This window comes from Cryptomeria japonica, chromosome 1, assembly GCF_030272615.1.
Source record: "Cryptomeria japonica chromosome 1, Sugi_1.0, whole genome shotgun sequence".
NCBI classification, from domain to species: Eukaryota; Viridiplantae; Streptophyta; class Pinopsida; order Cupressales; family Cupressaceae; genus Cryptomeria; species Cryptomeria japonica.
In genome coordinates, this window is record NC_081405.1 from 151,289,635 (window position 1) to 151,310,416 (window position 20,782).

The 20,782-nt window shown below is 37.4% G+C and overlaps 1 protein-coding gene across 1 annotated transcript in view; it reads left to right on the forward strand.

Annotated features, from left to right (window-relative positions):
• LOC131079716 (peptide deformylase 1A, chloroplastic) overlaps positions 1-20,380 on the forward strand; it is a 37,087-nt gene extending 16,707 nt beyond the window's left edge. Inside the window, exons 2-4 of the mRNA XM_058017739.2 lie at positions 13,400-13,489; positions 13,619-13,686; positions 19,832-20,380. Coding sequence (XP_057873722.2) covers positions 13,400-13,489; positions 13,619-13,686; positions 19,832-20,072 — 399 coding nt within the window. The 3' untranslated portion in view covers positions 20,073-20,380. The remainder of the gene's footprint in view (positions 1-13,399; positions 13,490-13,618; positions 13,687-19,831) is intronic.
• Positions 20,381-20,782: the final 402 nt, after the last annotated feature.

The following is a 20,782-nucleotide window of genomic DNA, read 5'->3' on the forward strand; positions in this document are numbered from 1 at the left end:
AAGTGCAAATTAACTTTTGAATACTTCTGTGGATCAATTCCCCTTTCTTTAGATAATTATATACATCATATTGGTACAAGTGGAAAATAGTTCTAGGCACACAAATGTCGATAAATAAACCATATCTAATTGGCACATCTACAATACGAAAACTCAGAGTTGTGTTTTAAACATAAATCTATGAATCTGAAATTATATCAAGAGATGTACAACTCCACCATATGTCACCTCAAAAGGTGGGAGCCTACCCTTCATTATGCTCCTGTTGATGTGTCTTTTATACACGATCAAACACTGAATAAAATACGCAAAGGTACGTTATCCTCTCTTGAACAAAGCTTCCCTGAATGCTGAAGATTTCGCCTAAGGATCAATCGAGGCAACTCCAAGGTTCTAATATGTAGGTTCTCTACGTGTGGATAAGCACCAATGTTCGTTGTGTTTGCTGTTTCATCAAGGGGCCTTAGGTACTTTCTATGAAAGTTGTTTCTTGCAACTACTTAACCAATGAGGAACTGGATTTTCCTAATACTAACCAATGTTTCAAAAAAGACAAAAGATAAGGGATTAGAGAGGGCTATGCTAAACTAAGCCTATGAATGACTAAATGGAGGGCAATCTTGGTGAAACTCTACCAATCTCAGTATTGCTATAGAACAACTACTCTACTAGAATCGGGGCGATCTTCTAAGGGAATTTAAAGATTTTCGAATTATTAATGAACATAGATACTATCAATAGGATACATATCAGTATTCAAGCAATGATTGAACCCTAAACAATTTCAATATCTCCAGTTGACCACACAGGGCACACTCACAATCAGTAAGAGGCTAGTGGTTTGGACTATGAGCTTCACTAAAAGATCTTGCACTACAATTATCATTCAATCTAACTCTAACATCTAAATGCTATCTTCAATAAGAGTGATTCAAGAAGATAAACAACCATGTAAGAAGCCACAAGGATTACAATAAAATAACATAACTTCAAGATTTCATTGATCTCATAGCAAAATATAACAGCAATTGTTCAACTTTCTTTCTTCACCAAATTTGTATTCTCTATTAATAACTACTCTTCTTCTCTGTTGCTAATAAACTTATTCTTCTTCTTAACCTTACAAATGAATTGAGTGAGAGCTTATATAACATTCTCAAATACAATGAATGGCCCAAATTTAAAGAACATCAAGGGCTGAAATTTTGAAACCTAAACCCTAATTAGGGTTTGTTACAAGAATAACCCTATTTAGATAAGCATTATCATAACATAGCCAATAGAAATTGGCACAAATAACGAGAAAGCATCGTCCAATGGGGATTGAATTGCCACATCATTTCATAACAACTTTTCATCTAGAATTTTGTTCCCTTTACCCTGTTCCTTTCTGGTATATTCAATGAATCTGGACGTAATCCCCTCAATCTCTGCAATGGGAATCTCAGGCATGTTCTTTATTCACTCTTCCAAGTGAAGGACCTCATCAAAGGCCGCAAGAAGAGTCATCTCCCATCCGTGCTCCAACTCTTTTGTTTTCTCAATCAGGAACATAGTAGTATACATCTAATCTCATTGCTCTTCTATGATTATGCTATCTTCTCTACAAAAGATGACCTTGATCGTGTCCTCCAATTCTTGGACGTTCACATCTGTTTCAATCTCTATCCTTCTATCAAAGATTTCACACACTACATCAAACACCTAATCCTGAATAGGATGGATAGTGTCCTCAACTCGGTTGCACTTACTATTGATGTCCTTGAATAGAACTTCCTTCATTTGGAGCAAAGTTGACCATTGTAGGAGATTATGGGTTCCTCTATCAATTACCCTTTCTTGTGTTAAAACCTGTCTTGATGTCCTTCTTACCACTTGCAATACTGGGATGATAATGTCTCTAGTGTGAGTGAATGCATCGACAATTACCACTAGATTATGAATGATCTCAAGGACTTGGATGGCCCTGTGAACTATTTTCATCATTCTTCCTATAAATTCCTTGGCTACCATGTAGGATCTATCAATCCATGTATCCATGAGTCGTGCTGAGTTCTTCATCTTTTCTGCCCGATTTATTGACTCAAGAGGCAGTGCCTGCAAGGGTGAGACTACTGGATCCTATCGCCTTAATGGCTCATTAAGGTGACTAAAATAATTCCTCCAAGTATTAATCTCCTTTTCCAACCTTTTATTCTTTTCTATTTCTTCTTTTAGTTTATCATTGACTGCCCTCACTGAATTAGTCACATCTTCCATGGCTTGCTCGGAGGTAAGTGGGCCAAGATCAAATGTCTCTAAATCATATTCTTCTGCCATGATCTCATCATCGTACTTGTCTACTGCTGGTGTAGCTATCTGTATCTTTCTCGATCCTGTATCATCTCTGATTACCTTAGACATCTTTGTAGCTTTCTTCTTTTCAATCTCCTCTTGAGAATTGCCTAGAAGGCTTTCCAAATCAGATACTTGCTCCTCATCTTCAACCACAACTATCCTCGTAAGTCTTTCTCTAAGCCAATCTGGAATGGAAGACTTTCCTTCTCTTACTTGCACTTCCTCAGGCAATGGCCTCTCGCCTCTAAAAGGAGATGTCGCTTCATCATCATTTCTTTCTCCTTGTTGCTCATTAACATCAACTTGGAGAGGAAGAGACTGATTTGATGAGTGCTGAGGTGTCCTTCCTTTGTCTTGTTTATCATTCTGTATCGTGGACTCCATGGACTCATCCATCTCATAGACCTTCTCTCTTTGATCCTCTCCTTGACTTATCTCTTTTTCATGTCTAGAACAAGCACTCAAGGGATGATCAAGATTTACTCTTTGTTTCTTCTTGGATGATTCTCTCTTTTCAGGTCCCTCCTTTCTCTTTGACCCCTTAGAATGAGAAGTGTTCTCGCTTGCACTTGCCTCTCCTTCTTCCGTTCTTGTTTCTAAGTTGAATATCATAGCTATGTTTTGTTCCTTAAAATTTTGATGTTGGACATCCACCCATTTGCGAGTACAACTCAAGACAGGATCCATCAATGCTCTCAAGCCTGCGACCTTTTGCTCATCCCAATCAATCTTCATTTCTTTGTCTTCTTTCTCATAGGAAGATTGAAGATATCTGCCACTGTCTTGTGCTTGATCTGCTACTCTATAAACTTTGCATTTCCTGATAAGATCTAAGGGCAATCGAGAGTGCATCTTTCTTTTTACCTCTACATCATCCTGAACATTCATCCAGAAGTCCTCTACTTGAAATACATGCTTGTACTTCTTCCCAACTGTTTCTTCCATATGACCATTAGGATCAAAATTTTCTCTCGAGGCAAAAGATGTGAATGAGTAGAGAGATAGCTCATTTTCTGGATCTTTAGCTGCTTGAGAATTAGGACATACTTCAATTGAATTTCCAAGTGAAATAGGTATAGGGATACCATTCCCATGCTTATGTCTTGATGCCTTAGCACAAGTTGCCAGCTGTCTAGTTCTTCAAGTAGTACTACTCTATCCGTAGGATACCTTGGCAACATATAAGGAGGTGAAGGACATCCATGGATTCTGACGTAGGTGAATTAAGGAAATTGAATGAACCACGCACCATGTTTCTTCACGAGCTCTTGTGCTTCTAGAGACAATCTTTGGTGAATTCCTCCTTGTAGTGTCTTGGTGATATGCATTGTGAAAGTATCGTTGACTAGCTTGTAGTAATTCTTAGGCGGATGATGCAATTGAGCATAAGAATCACATACTCTTATCTCTCCGGGTCCTCTCCCAACAACTCCTCTGTGTGGTAGTCCTGCATACTCAAAACATCTGGCTAAAAAATATATAACATATGAACTCATTTGGAATGACTTAGTAGGGACTAGCCTCCTCAATTGCACATCTAGGTTGTTACTGATAATCCTGGCCCAATTGAACATTCCCTTTCCTTAAACGATCACTTGTATAAAGAAGAACATCCACCTCTCGAAAAAGAAGGCTTGAGAGGCACCCACAATTCGATTAAGCATGGTTATCAAGTCTCTGAATTCTTCTTGGAAATCAATTCTATGAGGTGTATTGGGTATCTTATTTAGGCAAGGCCTACTCTTGAGTAACCAATTCTTATTGATGAAATTTAGACAAGTATCAGGATCATCTTCGTAGATAGATTTGGTTCCTTCTAGGCTCTTGTAGATCATATCCCTCTGTTCTGGAAGATGAAAAGCTTCACTTATAGCTCCTTCTGAGAGATAGGCGAGGATAGTCCCATCTTTGGCTACAATTGTTCTTGAATGCGAATCATAGTGCCTGGCACATTCGATCATTAGCTCATGACATTTGACTGCGGGAGGGAAGCCTGCGGCCTTGATGATCCCACTCTCAATTATCTTCTTAGCTATGGGTGATGGCTTGCCGATGTAGGGTGCTTCTCGAAACTTCTTCACATTGAAGTTTCCTAAGTTGGTGTCTCCAATATTGCTCCATTTGGATACGATCCTCGTCTCCAAGTCATCACTCCTTTGATCTTCTTTAATGAGGGCTTGCCGGATAGAGGATCCACTTGCCTTGGGGGCCACCATTTGTTACCTATAAAAAGGGTTTAAGTTAGGTTTTAGGTATAGTCACAAAGATAGGTGATTGAAGACCTTAAAAAGAACAATTGAATTTCAATTTGAACTTAAATGAATAAGCATAGAAATTTACAAATTGAAATTACAAATCTATCTAAATAAGAAGACCTATCTTTACAAAATAATCTTTATTGAACTAAATCAGATCCTCATTCAAATTTAGACATTGAACATACCTCAATCTTGATTTTTGAGCTCTGAAAGGAAGAAACCTTAAAAGGGGGATAAATAGTGCCTTGATATTGAATTTACCTCCTTCCTAAATGCTGTTCAAAGAAGTTTGTTCTGCTAAAAGCTTCAGGTCTGCACTTAAGTAAATCAAATTCACCCTCGGAGGATTGCTGATCTTCTAATTTGTTCTTAAAAAGATCAGGTCTGAGATTAAGAATGTTGAATCTGCCTTGACCTGCCTTTATATGATATGATTTTTGCCTTCTTAAACCTGAAATTCGCCTTCTATCTGCTGGAATTTGCTTCTCCAAGTCTGCTCTTTAAATTCGCTCCAAGGAAGAAATTGTTTGATTGAATGATTAATGCTTTTAGGATCATCTTTCCTTTATAGGCACCTTCACCCCTCCTCTAAAAGGCCGACCTTGTTATATATAATTTTTTTTATTATTTCACCTTCTTGAGCTGGCGGACTTTGTATTAAAATTTAAAAAAAAAATGCTTTGGCGCCAAAGAGTAAATTTTTTTTTTTTAGTTTTGAATTTAATAAGTGCTTGAATTGGGCGAATTTGCTTCCTTAGTTGTTCAAAATAAGGTTTGATGAGCGATTCGGGTGAGGAATAAAGTGTTTTGAAGAAATTCGCTCTTGAACCTTTGAAAAGGACAAGAGCGAATTAGGGGTATGAGGCTTGGACAAGCATCAAACACTTTGCATCACCTTCATCCATGTTGTTCCACCCTTGAGGTTAGCTAGGAAGACATCTTGGAGATCTCCTTGCACAAATCTTAATGTTCAAAGACAACTATGAGCAAACTTGTTTGTGTATCCTTGGAAGGACAGGCCCTATTGGGAAATTTCGCTCTGAACCCTTTGGAAGGGTCAGGAGCGAAATAGTTATTTGCACTCAACCTTTCATTATTTCCTTGAGCTTTGCTCCTAGACTTGCCTTTTTGGTCCTCCCTCCATCTCAATCAACCTCATCTACCCTCAAAGTGATGTCTATTTCAAAGTGTTTTGGCAAGAAATTAGGCTATCTCAAAGATTCGCTTTGGATTCTTTGGAAGGGTTAGGAGCGATTTTGCTCTTTTAGACCTAAATCCTTCACCTTTTCACCCCTCAATTGCTTCCAAGGCATAAAACTAGTCCAAATTCGAAGCAAAAGGGAGGATTTTATGAAAATTCGCTCTGGATCGTCTCCAAGGATAGGCCCTATAATAAAACTCGCTCTGGATCCTCTCCAAGGGTCAGGAGCGAATTAGCTATTTTGCTCAATTTACCTCATATTTTCATCATTTCTCAGCCTTGAACTTAACCTTTCAAACCTCCTTCCATCATGATTATGCAACTAGCCTCCATCCTAGCTCGAAACAAGGTGAAAATAGGGAGTCCTAAGGATTTCGCTTTGGACCCTTTCGAAGGGTCAGAAGCGAAATTTGTGATTAAGTCTCAATTTATCATTTCCTTTTCTCCAAATCACTTCTCAAGGCAAGTACACATCAATCTTCTCTCAACCACGTCATAGGAACAAAGATCTTGGTCTTCAAACAAGGAATAAAGAGAGGTTTAAGAAATTTCGCTCTAGACCCTTTGGAAGGGTTAGGAGTGAAATTCTTCCTTAGGCTCATTTTACACTTCCTTTTCTCTTAAATCACCTCAAACTTGTCTTATCAAACCTCCTCTTACCATGATCAAGTCAATTTGCCATCAAAACAAGGTTGTCTTAGTGCACTAGGTGAAATTGAGAGTCTAGCTAAGGATTTCGCTCTAGACCCCTTGAGAGGGTCAGGAGCTTGAATGAATTTCGCTTTGGACCTTTTGGAAGGGTCAGGAGCGAAATTGCTCTTCTAGGCTCAATTCACATCCTTTTTCACTTGGCTTTGTCTTAAACTTGATCCTTGATCCTTTTCCTTCCATAATCTTGTAAATTTGCCCAACCATTCAATGACTTTGGTGAAGAAATAGGTCCTTTAGGGAATTTCGCTTTGGATCCTTTGAGAGGGTCAGGAGCTTGGATAAATTTCGCTCTGGACCCTTTGGAAGGGTCAGGAGCGAAATTTGCAGTTATGCTCAAATTCCTTACTTTTCATCACTTCTCATTGTTGCAGACATCAATGCTCTCTTCATAACGTCATAAGGACAAGGTTTTTTTATGCAAATTAGGACCAGGAAGGGAGATACAAGGAAATTTGCTCTAGACCCTTTGGAAGGGTCCAGAGCGAAATTGAGGTTTTAGGCTCAATTTTCTCATTTTCCCCTCAACTTTTCTCTTAGACTTGGTTTTTTAGATCCTTCCTTCATCTTAATGAATTCCATTTGCCTACAAGGTGATGTCAATTCAATGCTTTTGATGACAAATTAGGTCTTTCCAAGGATTTCGCTCTGGACCCTTTGGAAGGGCCAGGAGTGAAATTGATTTTATAGGCTCAGATCTTCCATCATTGACTTCATTTCCGACCTAGTGTATTTATCCTCTTCAAAGATGCCATCGGAGCAAGGTTTGTGATGCAAATTAGGACTAAGAAAGTAGGTATGAGGAAATTCGCTCTGGACCCTTTGGAAGGGTCAGGAGCGAATTTGCTCCTTTTGGCTCAAATTCCTTATCCAATATGGTTGCAACTCATTCCAATGGCAAGGATCAATCATTCTTCATTCAATTGAAGCCTGGGAGCAAAAGCTATAGCCCAAGTTAGGACCAAGGGAGGTTCTTAGTAGAATTTGCTATGGACCCTTTGGAAGGGCCAGGAGCAAAATTCTTCTTTGAGCTCACATCCTTAACTTTTTCTCAAATTTTCAAGCCAATTCCTTATAATTACATCCTTCCAAGCTTGCCCATGCTAGCATTCGTCTTTCATGCCTACACTTCGATCACTTGCTTCATCATATCAACTCAGACTCTACAAAAGACAAGACTTTGGCCTAACAACTCACAACCTTGACTCATCTTGACTCAAACTCCTCAAGACTTCCTTGCAAAATATACATTCTCCAACTTTCTAAGGCACGATCCTGCTAAAATTACATCAGGGTTCTAGGCAGAGAAAAATGACTTCCCCAAGCTTAGGTCAAACTTGGCCCTAAAAGGAACCCTAGGCAAGCTCTAGGAAGGAAACCCTAACTTACCAAACTTAGGCCACCACTAACTCACTCAAAACACCTAACAAGCAGAGAAAAGCTAAGCAAAGAGAAAGCAAGACACAAAAAAGAGAGGGGGTCCCCATTTTGATGGGGTGATGTGTGAAATGGTCACAACAGCTCCCTTGGCCAAGGTCTTGAAGATAATATACATGCAACCCTTGCCTCATGGTGCACAAAATCAAGAGCTCATAATGATTGGTTGTGACCTTGACTTGTCAAGCACAATAATCAGAAAATGGAATGCAATAGGACCTGCTAACTCCTATCGAGAGATGTCATATGATTATAATAGTGTTTGTAATATTCCCTATGCAGCATGCTCTTGGGTCACAACCTTGACTGCGCATAGTCTTCTGGATAAGGTGGAAGGATTGTATGAGAAACCTATAAGCCCCATCATTCTTTATATTATCCAGGAGACTAGGCAAGATGAAGATTGTAACTGATCCGATTACCTTATTTCTGCATGTAGTCATTCCAGGAATTCAGATGGATTGGATGATGCCCCCATGTGCCCCACTATTCCATCCAATTACCCAAATGTATTAACCATGAAGACATTACATGACATAAACAATCTATACAAAATGGATACATGGACATATATACATAACACAACACAAACTGCACTCATGCATGAACATAGATTTCACAATTTTAAATCTGGTCAAGAAAAAAGGGCTACAAGACAAATAATTATAACATATTAACATATATGCCACTTGCCAACTCTCAAAAACATATATTTGACAATCATTTGATGCAAAATTCACATCTTTAGATTTGGTGAGTTTCAAAAATTTAATCTCATCCTATATTTTGCTCAACAAATCCAGCAAGTTTTTTACTAAATATTTCTAGCACACGTGAAACTTTTAATTATGTCTCTTTGGCGTCCTTTTCACATCTTTCAAATTTCTTTTCCATAAAAAACTTTTTGAGTAGTTCTCCAAAGATTTGAAGCACTTGTCTGGGACTTCTTGACAACAGTATAGTTTATGTGACATTGTAATCTCTTGTCAGTAGTAAGATATTCAGTGACACGAGTGTTGCGTAGCTTGACCTTGAAAACGTAGAAACAAATGAGTACTTACAATAACTCAAGTAATTTGTATCTGATGTCAAAAACAAGCAGAGTTAGCTCACCACTATGATTAATTGTGAAGCCTTGGCAAAAGCTTGGGTGGCATGAGTAATACCGGTGAGTCAATATGGTACTTGTGCATAACTTACAAACAAAAAGTTCTTTTGATATTATTTTTTAAATTGACTTGTTTTCTCAATCTGTTTCTCGATACTTGTAATACTCTTTCTCTTCATTCATTCTGAAACTGAGTCTGGCTACTATGGCTTTTCTAAGTCAATAACCACACATATTCTTGCATGATTTATGTTCATCGTTTTATTTGTACCACTAGAGGACCACTGGTATGAACCTGAAAGTATCTCCTATTTGCTCCAAGATGGGTTCATTCAAAGTTATAGATTCACCTAGACCTAGTTGGCAGATGAGGACTCTTTACCTTTTAATCCATTTTTCACAAATAAGCTTGCTCTTCCCATACGGCAGGATTCATTCTTGAATATGAGGACTTAAATAATTTCCAGTAGCATGAAAATATGATGAACCCCCATTTTCTAATAGTTTTTGCAGATATTGTAATCACCAAAAGTTTGCAAATGGGTGTCCATTCTTTCGGAGCTTGTAGACAAGAACTAAGAAGATTAGGATTAACCTTAACCACTGTACTTTCCTCACTATGAAAAATTTCTTCACTGATAAGTGTGAGCCAATTTAGATTTTCCCATATTTTTAAGAAGGCCTTCCTGATTCGAGACTGTCAAAGGAGTGCTCCAGGGATGTACTTGCCATGATAAAAAGAATAATGTAAGAAAAAATTAAAAAAGCTTCACAGACAAGCAGTTAAACATGGAGAAGAAAAGTTCCCTTCCAGAAGATAGAGGCTATCCTTTTTACAAATAACATTATATCCCTTTACACACCCAGACAATTCACATAGAAAAGCACAACAGGTAGAAAAATATACTTTCCATCATTATGAGGAAGAAACATGCATCGGTCACAAAGGGGCATCAACACTAGATGCCAACAAAAAATCTGCAACACCCAAACTGACAAAAATGGCAACTGAAGGTTGAGCTAGAATCTCCAAAACTCACCAAACTACACACTTCAAGATACTTCATGCAGATGGGCAAAATCTGCCATTATAAGCCGGGTCCCATTATTCTTGCCAAAATCTACTCTATATTATGCTGCTCATTGTTACAAATGGCTGTTGGGTGAGAAATAAAAATCTGAACATGACAGGCTTTTTATTGGGTGAGAGTTACTGGTGTGCTGGATGTTGAGATGTCACTCATAGGCTCTACATATGTGGGTAGAATGGGTGGTTGAGAGATGTCACCTACAATAGCTGTTCCTCTTACTAAATTTATGTGCAAGGCACGAACCTCCCCTTGATTAATTTGAATTGTGCACATTTGTAGTGTTCTGCTCTATGCAGTGTTGATAAGCTTGGGAATTAGTAATGGAATGCTCCCACTAGGTATGCCATCAACAGTATTGACGATAGTAGTAACTTATAACATGGTTTAGTCTGATGTCAAGGAGAAGACTGATAAGAATTCTGATATTGATAATAATTATGATGGTCGGAAGTGCTAATGGCTTAGGAATCATTCAAATCTGGGGTTGTGTGATCCAAAGTTGGTGAATTTGCGATGCCACCTGCCTAGGGTTGGTGTAATTTGAATGCTACAAGGCATGGCAGTGCAGTCTCTGAATGGGTTGGTGATGTATCTAATGTACGGACCAGGTTTGAGGCGGAAGCCCTTCCTACTTTCTGTTCAGAACTCTGAATGTATGGTTTGGTTGGTGATCATTGTTGCTAATGGGAATAGGATGGACTATATGAATTTGACAATTGAAATTTTGTTGTTGTTTGAGCTTTGATAGTTTGCTTATGCCTTTGAGATTGTTGGTATTGTCCATGGATAGTTTTTTATTGCCTTTCAGTGGGTTTGATGGTTTTAAAAGTCAGGACTAGTAGTTTCTGTTAAGATTGGTAAAGAACGGGGTCCTGATGAACTTTGGTTTGTACACCAAGGTTAAGGGTGTGTGGGATGGGTTGGCATCTCAGGTGCAATTGCTTGATGTTGATAACTTGAGATTCCTTGGCTTGTTTAGCTTGTAAGTATTTATGGTCAAAATCTTTTCCCAGGGTAATTCTCACTAGGGAGTTAAGGAATCTCCTACGGTCATTGGCAAGATGTCCCTTGCCAGCATGCCACTAATAAAAGTTTTTCAGATTATGCCAATGGAATGTTAGTACTGGAGAATCAAAGATTTGTGATTTTGAATGTGTTATCAGTATCCTGAATTCATTGTTGGTTAGACTCTGAGATGCCTAAATGGAGACTGTTATTTTTGCTAATATTGGGCATCATGCACCCATTGTTGAGGAGGAGGTCCCCTAGGAAATACAGTTGTTGCCTGTTTAATAGGATCATCGAATTCAAGCATTTTATTTGGATTTCTAGTGTGAAGCTGAAAATGTCTACCAGGCTGATTTGTGTAATTCTCTGCAGGATCAATATTTGTTTTGTGGGTCCACCAATCAAGATTGACAATTAGGTTAGTAGTAAATGGACTATAGTGTTGAGTATGATCCTAACACCAATTTGTATAGTTCATTGTAGGAATTATCGGTTGGCCCTCATGGTTGTTAAACTTTTTTGAAGTATTTGGTAGCAAATCTATGGTCGGCTATGCAAAATCCACTGTGCTCTCTTATAGGAATGTGCACTTCTTAGAAGCTTTAGATGGTGAAATTCTATGTTTGAAAGTTTGCAAATGGAGGATTTGTTGGGACTATTCAATATTCTTTGTGAATTCTAGGTCTAAGGTTTGCAAATAAGAGATTTGAAAGGATATATGTTTGGAAACTAAGGGAAATGTGCACATCACCCAACCAAAGGGAGGAGAGAATTCATGTTGGGTTCTTCAGAACGATATGTTAAGAAGGGAATTCTACTAAACATGTCTCTAAATAGGTAAAGGTAGAAGGCCTCTTTTAGTATACACTAAAAGGAAATTAAGAAGACAATTTTCTAAACATGCGAGGAACTTGTTGGTGCAATGATCTCCGCCATTCATTAGAGCTTCTACGTTGCAAGGTTGAAATCTTGAAAGGGAAGAGCTAAACTCATAAGCAGGTGAGTGCTTGTTTGTAAGTCTCTGATGTTGGTCTGCACTCAGTCTTCAACCTCAAGTCTGCAACTCATTGTATCTGTGTTTTTCTTAAGTGAAGCTCTAGTGTTCTTCTAGGGGGATTTAGTTAGCAACACATAGGTCTGTTATGTTGTCTAATATAACCTTTGGAAATGGAATAAGGACCAAAGTATACAGTGTGTACCAAATACTAGGTCACAACTTCTAAAGGCCAGTGCCAGACTATCCGTGGACATTACAGTTGGCTTTGATTAAAGGTGAAAACTGCTATTTGTATCATACCAACCAATGCCAGTGACGCTGGCCTTAGAATGGTCAGGTGTAGTGCAAAGCAGGTGTCTAAGCGTGAAATATAGGGACCTAAGTCATACTAAGGATACCTAATCATGACTAGGGGGACTAGCTGCTCTAGCTGAGTTCACTGCAATCTCATGACATATCAATTATGGGAGATACAAATTGCTAACAAGTCCTCAAGAAAAGTGTTTTAGTAAAGCATTTTCAAGGTGTATATTGAACACATCTTCCTCAGGATAACGAGGTTGACATTTAGCTGCAATTGTGTGAAAGTAGTTTGACCTTTAGCTTTGAGCTCACAAATTGCGAGGGAGAATAAAGTCGCAAAGCCACACTATGATTTAGCAACATAGATTGCAAACATTGAAATTATTGGACATTGTGTTTGATGTGGTTAATATTTTAATAAATTCATCTGACATATAAGAAATGCCAGTTTAAGTTTGAACAGTTGGAAAACTGTATATGAAGCTGAAAAATACTACAACAATAAAGGACTTAGGAGAGCAGTCGCCACTGGACATGAGCTTTTGAAAATTATATTCAAGGAAGGTCTTTCCCAGTTTAACATTGAAACAGGAAATACATTTTTGACTTTTGCTTGATTCTAATATAAGTTTTTCTGTTTTTCTATGTAGTTATTTGTTTTGCCCTCATAATGGCTAATTTCAATTTTTGTTGCCATTATTTTTTTTATGTTTTCATTTGTCATCCATTTTCATTTTGTTTTGTTATATGGTTGATCCAAATGAAAGTTAGGATAGAGTTGTTCCAATCTGTATTCTCGGTTGTATTTGGTGAGATGCAACAGGCTACACAATTTTATTGTAGCAAAGTGCCTAACGTGTATATTGTTGAATGCACTGCATGCAAATAATAAATGCATTCTCTACTGTAGGAACTTACACTGAATATTGCTTTTGATGTTGAGGAACACAGATAATTGCCCTAGAAGATACAAAAGAATATATCAGTTATGCACCAAAGGAGGAAGTTGAAGCTCAACAACGGAATTCATTTGACCTTTTGGTATGTTGGTATTGTTTCCATGTTTGACAAGGCTTTTAATTCTTTAAATTAATGTCAGCTAGTTTTTTATCTATAAAATATGATGAAATTCCCTCTTAAATTTTGTTTGCATCCTTTGACTTGACACAGATAATAATAAATCCGAAGCTCAAACCTATAGGCAATAAAACAGCAAACTTCTTTGAAGGATGTCTCAGGTAACATCTTCGTTAACATTAATATTGGCTGCACTCCTGTCCAGTAAATTTTATGGATGAACAGAACGCATTGGCATTGAGGGGTGCATGTGAACACCAAGAAGCTTGTTAATTTTTTTTATAAACCCCATGAAATGGATACATGAAGAAATTTGTAAGGGGAAAGTGATGTGTTTCTGATGAACTGATTACTTCATTTTTAAGAGGACAAGCTTGCTGGGAGAGCAACAAGTGAAAAGTTGAAATTAATTATAGTAGACAATTATTATCAATTTGACTGGTAATTTCCAAAGACAGAATAGATTCTAACGCTAAAAATGACTGTGATGGACATATTTATTTTTGTTGTTGCATTGACCAAGTCTGCAGAAGAATCTACTGTTGTATTGACCTTTTTATCCAGCATTATAGTCTAGAATAAGCCTTTACCTGACAACAAAACCATTGACTGTATCTTCAAGGTTATGGAGAAAACATTCAGGAGATCCCAGGGAGAAAACCAAATAGGAAAATAGGATGAAGATGACATTCTATGACACATCATAGAAACCTTTGTTTTTAAGATATAGTGCTGATAACATCATCAAGGTAAAATTATTCAAACTAGATACAAAAATACGCCATTCTCTCCATTAGCTGAATTGCATTGAATTTTCAAAATACTTTGTTATATATTTCTGACTACTACAACTTAGACAACAGAAACCTATTTGTCATTGCATAAAATGTGTATTTACAAGACAAACGTCGATCCTAGTTGAAATTATCAGTAAATTCACTGGCAACTTCCAAGGCCATAGCAGAGACAATATGGCAGAAATGCAGAAAAAGAGGATAGATTCTATTATCTGACATCAGACCCACTGTTGACCTTTTCTGCAACAATGTTAAATTAATTGCATAAGCAATTATAATGAATTCTATCTTTCATGCTGCGTTGACCAAATTCCAAGAACAATATGCTGTTATGTTGACCAGTCAGCACAATGTTGACCTTTTCAGTAGCACGAACTGGATGTACTTTTGTGGCCATTTTTTGCTGTTATTTTAAAGTACAATGACCCCTTCATATTCATATTTCAATATTGTATTATTGAAGGGATATTATTGTTGATAAATTGTATCGACAGTCCTCTAAGGGATGATAGGTTATTAGGATAGTGGTGATACTGATTAAAAGTTTTAGCCAATAATCATGCAAAGGATTTTGGCAGTGATGAATCAATTACTTAAGTTCTGTAAGGAATGGTGGCAATGAAGGACAAAACCTTAGGCCGGCACTCATGTAAGGGATGATGTCAGTGGTAACTGAGGAGTTTAGCCAACAGTTTTGTAAAGGATGGTGGCTGAGATTTTACCCGGAATTCATATAAGGGGATGGTTGGATTTTACTTACAGTTGTATGCTATGCTAATAGAATTTTTCATTTTATCCATCAGTCATGTGTAACATGGTGAGCAACTCAGCTAGCAATCCTGAAAGGATGGGTTTGTATTGAATGTTGTGTTTAATAAAATGAGAATAGTGAAAACACACACATTTTTAAGTTCATATTAAAATTCAAATCTTGTGTTAAAAACTTAAAAGTTAAAACTCAGAGATGCAGATGGAGTTGACTTTAGTCCCAAATTTTAGTGGTGCTTTTTGTAGTGAATGTCAAGGGATGCCCTTCCCTAGGACCTTGTTTGGTGATTGTCTTCACTTTTTATAGTCTGATGTATATTTAGCTATTGACTTGTGTTATCTGTGTGCTGGTGCATAGGTTGTAGGCTAAGTTGCTGGTCCTGGTTCGGATTCGGATTCTGGTTCGAGATTCGGGTTTGCAAATTCATTCATTTTTTTGGGGAGGTGGGTTTGGGTTCGTCCGTACAAAAACATATAGAAACAAAAAAATTAAATTAAATATATATATATATATATATATATATATGCAGCAAATAAATAGCAAAATACACCACCATATATATTAATGTTGTAGACTTTTAGTCCAAATGGCAAATAAGATAGCAAAATGCCAAAATACACCACCATATGAATGTTTAAGTTCGAAAATAATAATGTCAACATTAACAATCAGCCATCATTGATCAAATATCATCAAAAGTCATCAAACATATCATCATCCTCCTCCTATGGCAAATTAGAAGCACAAACAGTGCCACTGGCAGTGGTACTAGCAATCTCAGTCTCGGGAGCAGCCTCATGATCACTAGGTAGCTCATCATCATCATTATCAACTCCAAGTGCATTAAGGCAGGTAATTGAATCATCCAACTCTGCATGCTCTGGTTCAACATCCCAATGCTTTGCCTCCCCTTGTTTGTAGGTATTGTCTTTGCATGTTAGGAGCCTCAAGTTTGAATGTACATAGACCAAGTCTTCTGCCTTCTTGGAATGTAGTCTATTGTGTTTTATTGAGTGGATGAAGGAGTACGTGTTCCAATTCCTCTCGGATGATGATGAACTAGCAACCTATCAAGATTTTCAATTTTGAAATCAGAGAGTTAAGAGTTATCAGTTATGAATACAAATTTTAAGAATGAAGAAATTAGAAATTAGAACCTTAAGATTAAGAGCTTACTTGTGACGACAAAATTTTGATGGCAATGGGTTGTAGGTGCTGGTATATTTCTCCATGGAAGTACCACCATTTATGAGCATCAACATTTGCCTTGTCTTCAAGAGCCTCAATACCACAATCATTTGTGCTTGCAAAACTCATGACTTAAGCCCTCACCACAGCCCATAATGAATCCGGAAAGAGTCTACGAAGGGCTGCCTTGTACCCAATAGCAACTTCATGATCTCTATATGGGGCAACTCTAGTGCTACTCTTATTGAGGACCTCCCGACTATAGTATTTGGGGCTCAATGCAAAGGCAAGGAGATGCAAAGGGGTAGTCATTTTGTTCCATCTCTCCACCATGATTTTTTGTAATTCCTTGAAGAATTTTTCTTCAGGATCTTGCTCTTTCTCATTTATTATTTTTTTCATATCCTCAATCATGGAGTCAATCCATCATATACCTCACCCAAGCAAGGCCTATCCATGTCAGTGTATCAGATCATGCTCAATATGGGCTCAGTAAATCTCAGGAGGTACTGAGCACAATCCCACCAAGAGTCGTCTAGTATCATTGCCTTAATGGCAGCTGCCCTTGTACCGCTAGATTGCCTCCATATGTTCCAATTAGCAATGGTTACCATTCTAGACAATGCCTTTTTAACCTTCACAAGACGCCTCAAAACAATAGTGTTGAAGGCAAAACGGGTCTCAACAACTCAAAATCAAAACAATAATAAATTAAAAATCAAAATTAAAATTAAATACTTAGAAAGTTTACTAAATAGTAAATACCAAACTAAAGTCTAAAACATATTTAAATTTTAAATAATTTAACTTACTTTCAAGAGCTCCAATCTCGAGAATTGTCTAAATATGGCTTGCGACATATGGTGGTTCGTGATGAACATTTGGATCTCCTAGGCATCACCATACATTTGTTTGATCCACTCAATTTTATTGCCAGTTTTTTGCAGCATTAGTTTGAGTGAGTGGACAGCACAAGGTGTCCAAAAAATGTGTTATAGCACTCCTCAACCAATAACCCAGCAGCCCTACAATTTTTTGCATTGTCTGTTATCACCTAAACAACATTTTGAGGGCCAACTTGCTCAATGGCTTGGAAAAGAATGTTTGCAATGAATGGATTGTCCTTCTCTTGCCCTTCACAATCCACTACTCTCAAAAACATTGCACCTCTCGTGGACACTGCAAGAACATTGACCAAAGGGCGATTTCTTGCATCTTTCCATCCATCTGATACTATGGACACACCTGTTTCGATCCATGAATCCCTAATAGGCTTCACAGAATCCTCTACATGTTTCACCTCTTTGTCTAATAAAGTGGTGCGCAACTTCTCATAACCTGGGCCCTTGAACCCCGTTGGAGACTCATTAATTGATCTCACCAGTTTTTGCCAATATGGTGAGTGAACAACATTAAATGCCAATCCATTTGCAGAGATGCATCTACCTATGTCTTTCCCGGCAATGTCTCTAGCCTCATTTTGAAATGACATTTCCAAGGGCCCCTTTGCTCTTTTATTTGTCACCGGTTGTTTAGGAAGATTCAAGAATGGATGGCCCTCTACGGATTGTTCATTGGAAATGGAAGTTGAAGACATAGGGGCCTTTGTTTCTTTTTAACTTCTAGACCTTTCCAAAGTATGAGTAACTGCATTCCCAACTGCTTCATCTGCTTGTCTTTGCTCTTCAATATATTTTAGAACAATAGAGTTTGCAAGCAAGGTTTTTGGTGCAGGCTGCCCTGGAACTTTTGGCTTGCCTGGACAAAACTTGATGCCTTTTTGAGGGATAAAGCACAAATGTGTTTTCACTCTACTATAAGAGCTTTTATATTCCTCTTTGCAATGGCTGCAAATCCAAAGGAAACCTCCTCCACCAGGTAGTTGCTGAACCATTTCCACATATTACCATGGTGGAGAGCCTGGGTCTGTTTTGAATCGGGAGTTCCCAGTGCTAGAAGCACTTGCAATTCTATGAATGTTGAATCTATAAACATTAAACAACATACAAAGCCACAAACCAAAATAAAAAAATAAAATAAAAGTAAATCTAGAGAAATCATTTCATTTTGTAAAACAAATGCAAAGAAAAATTAAAAAAACAAACAAAATCAACAAAATTTCAAAAACCTACCTCTTTTGTTGAAATCTTCCTCTTCAATGTCTTTGAGGACTTCTCAACACTTGCAACCACGTAGGAGTAGCTCACAAACCAGCTTAGAGCATGCAACAATCACCTTTCAACATTTCTTCAGCTATGGCAAGCAAACAAGAAAGTTTAGAAATGGATCCAAGAAGTTTTTTTTTTCATTCACAAATGCACAAATGAGATAGGTTTTACCTTTTTGGCCTTTTAGTGGCCTAATTTAGGGTTGGAGGGTCGAATAGACTAAATTAGGCGAAAAAAAAACTTCACAAAAGTTTTAAAAGTTGGCATATTCGCCCAGATTCTTCCCGGTTTGTGCTGCTGGCGCCCAAATTCGCCCAAAATTCGCCTAAATTCCTCCCATTCCTCTGAGCGAATTTACTGGGCTAAAAGCGCACCCTGACAGAATTTTCAATGAATTTCTAACGGCCCGGAATTCGCACCGAACCGAACCCGGACCCAGCAGATTTTTTGAAGAATTTGGCAACTTAGCATTTGAGTGATGACTATAATAGCAAGATAACTTTTTCTATGGACACTGTTTGGTTTAGAGCTTTTGTGAAAGTGTTTCTTTTCTCTGCAATTGCATGAATCATAAGGAAGTCATCTTTAAGGCAAAATCCTCTAAATTGTACGAGAAAAGCTTCCTGACAAGCTGGCCATTGATCCAGCTTGTGAAGCAATACTGGGGATCCAATTTATTGCACTAGTTTTTTTGACTTATTATTTTGTAGGTGTTGTATTTACTATTTAGCATTAAATGCAGTTTTGATTGGACAGTCGTAATGCATCTTTATTACTTTAGGCTGACTTGTTTGAAGATATAAATGTGGAGCCCTGTACTCACGTATCAGAACCTAAACTATGGAAGAGAATACATGTGTTGTGATAAGAATGTCTGTGTTATTATTATTTACTGAAGACACTAAAATTAATACAATTCTTAATCATTAAAGTTATCTCCCCCATGAATGTAAGGTTGATTCTAGGAAATATAAGAACAAACATCAAGTTCTAGCCCCAAGATCTTGTAAAGCTGTCTGTTTGGCTTCTGATCTCTTCTGGCATTTGATGCACATCAATCTCCACGACCTATTTGGGTACCAACCCTATCTGTTTCTTTAGATCACCTTTTCTATATCTGTACAATTGTCTACTTGCTTTGCAAATTATTGCTGGAGATCTCATCTATTCTAGCAATACATTCTATCTGACCACTTTTTTCATATGCACTTTATCTTTATCTACTCTTGTTCAACTCTCTTAAAGATCCACTAGAAGAAGTTAATGAAAAACCTGCACTATTTTTTGATAGTTAACATGCATGAATGTATCATCAATATTTTTTATTTTCAGTTATACATATGCAAATTAATCTGACATATAAAGCGACCTTTGGTTTTTTCAGTGTTAATGGATTTCGGGCACTAGTTGAAAGACATCTTAAAGTTGAAGTAACAGGTTTAGGGCGTGATGGACTTCCAATCAAAGTAAATGCTATTGGTTGGCAGGCACGAATATTACAGCATGAATGTGATCATCTTGCTGGCCTTCTCTATGTTGACAGAATGATCCCTAGAACATTTAGAACTGTGGAAAATTTGAGGCTACCTCTTGCAACTGGTTGTCCCAAGCCAGGTGTTGGCTGAATTCACTTGATTATGAATTTCTACAAAAATAGCAATTGCATGTGAGATTTTTTAATTTTGATTGAGCAGCGCGGGGCTAAGTCTTTGTTTGTGGATTATAATAAATACACCAGCTTTTCAAGAAATTAATTCATTATATTTTTTTTGGAAGTTTATGGAATAATAACAATGCAACCAGGGAAACAAAACAGGGACATTTTGAGCAAAACTCAGACAAGGGCTATTTGTAAACATTGTAAGGATGGAAACAATAAGCAGTATATAAATCAATTTATTACAATGCCTGCAAGCAGCGAGGGTCTTTTTTTAATGCATTCTTGTATTTGGCTCCTCTCTCATAGATAAACTGTTTGGACAAACAAAGAATCTAATTGGTTACCATTCAATTACTCTGAAACATGTGGAAACATCTGCTCAAAATTGGATGCAAACAACATTCCCTTGGGCCTTTTTTTTAATGCATTCTTGTATTTGGCTCCTCTCTCATAGATAAACTGTTTGGACAAACAAAGAATCTAATTGGTTACCATTCAATTACTCTGAAACATGTGGAAACATCTGCCCAAAATTGGATGCAAACAACATTCCCTTGAACTTTATCCCCTAATTTGGTAGCTGATTGGCATGCAAAGTACAAATAAGTTCATAGCCTTATAGTAGTGCTATACATGTAAGTCCATTTCTTTCATGTATAGGTAAACTTTATAAAA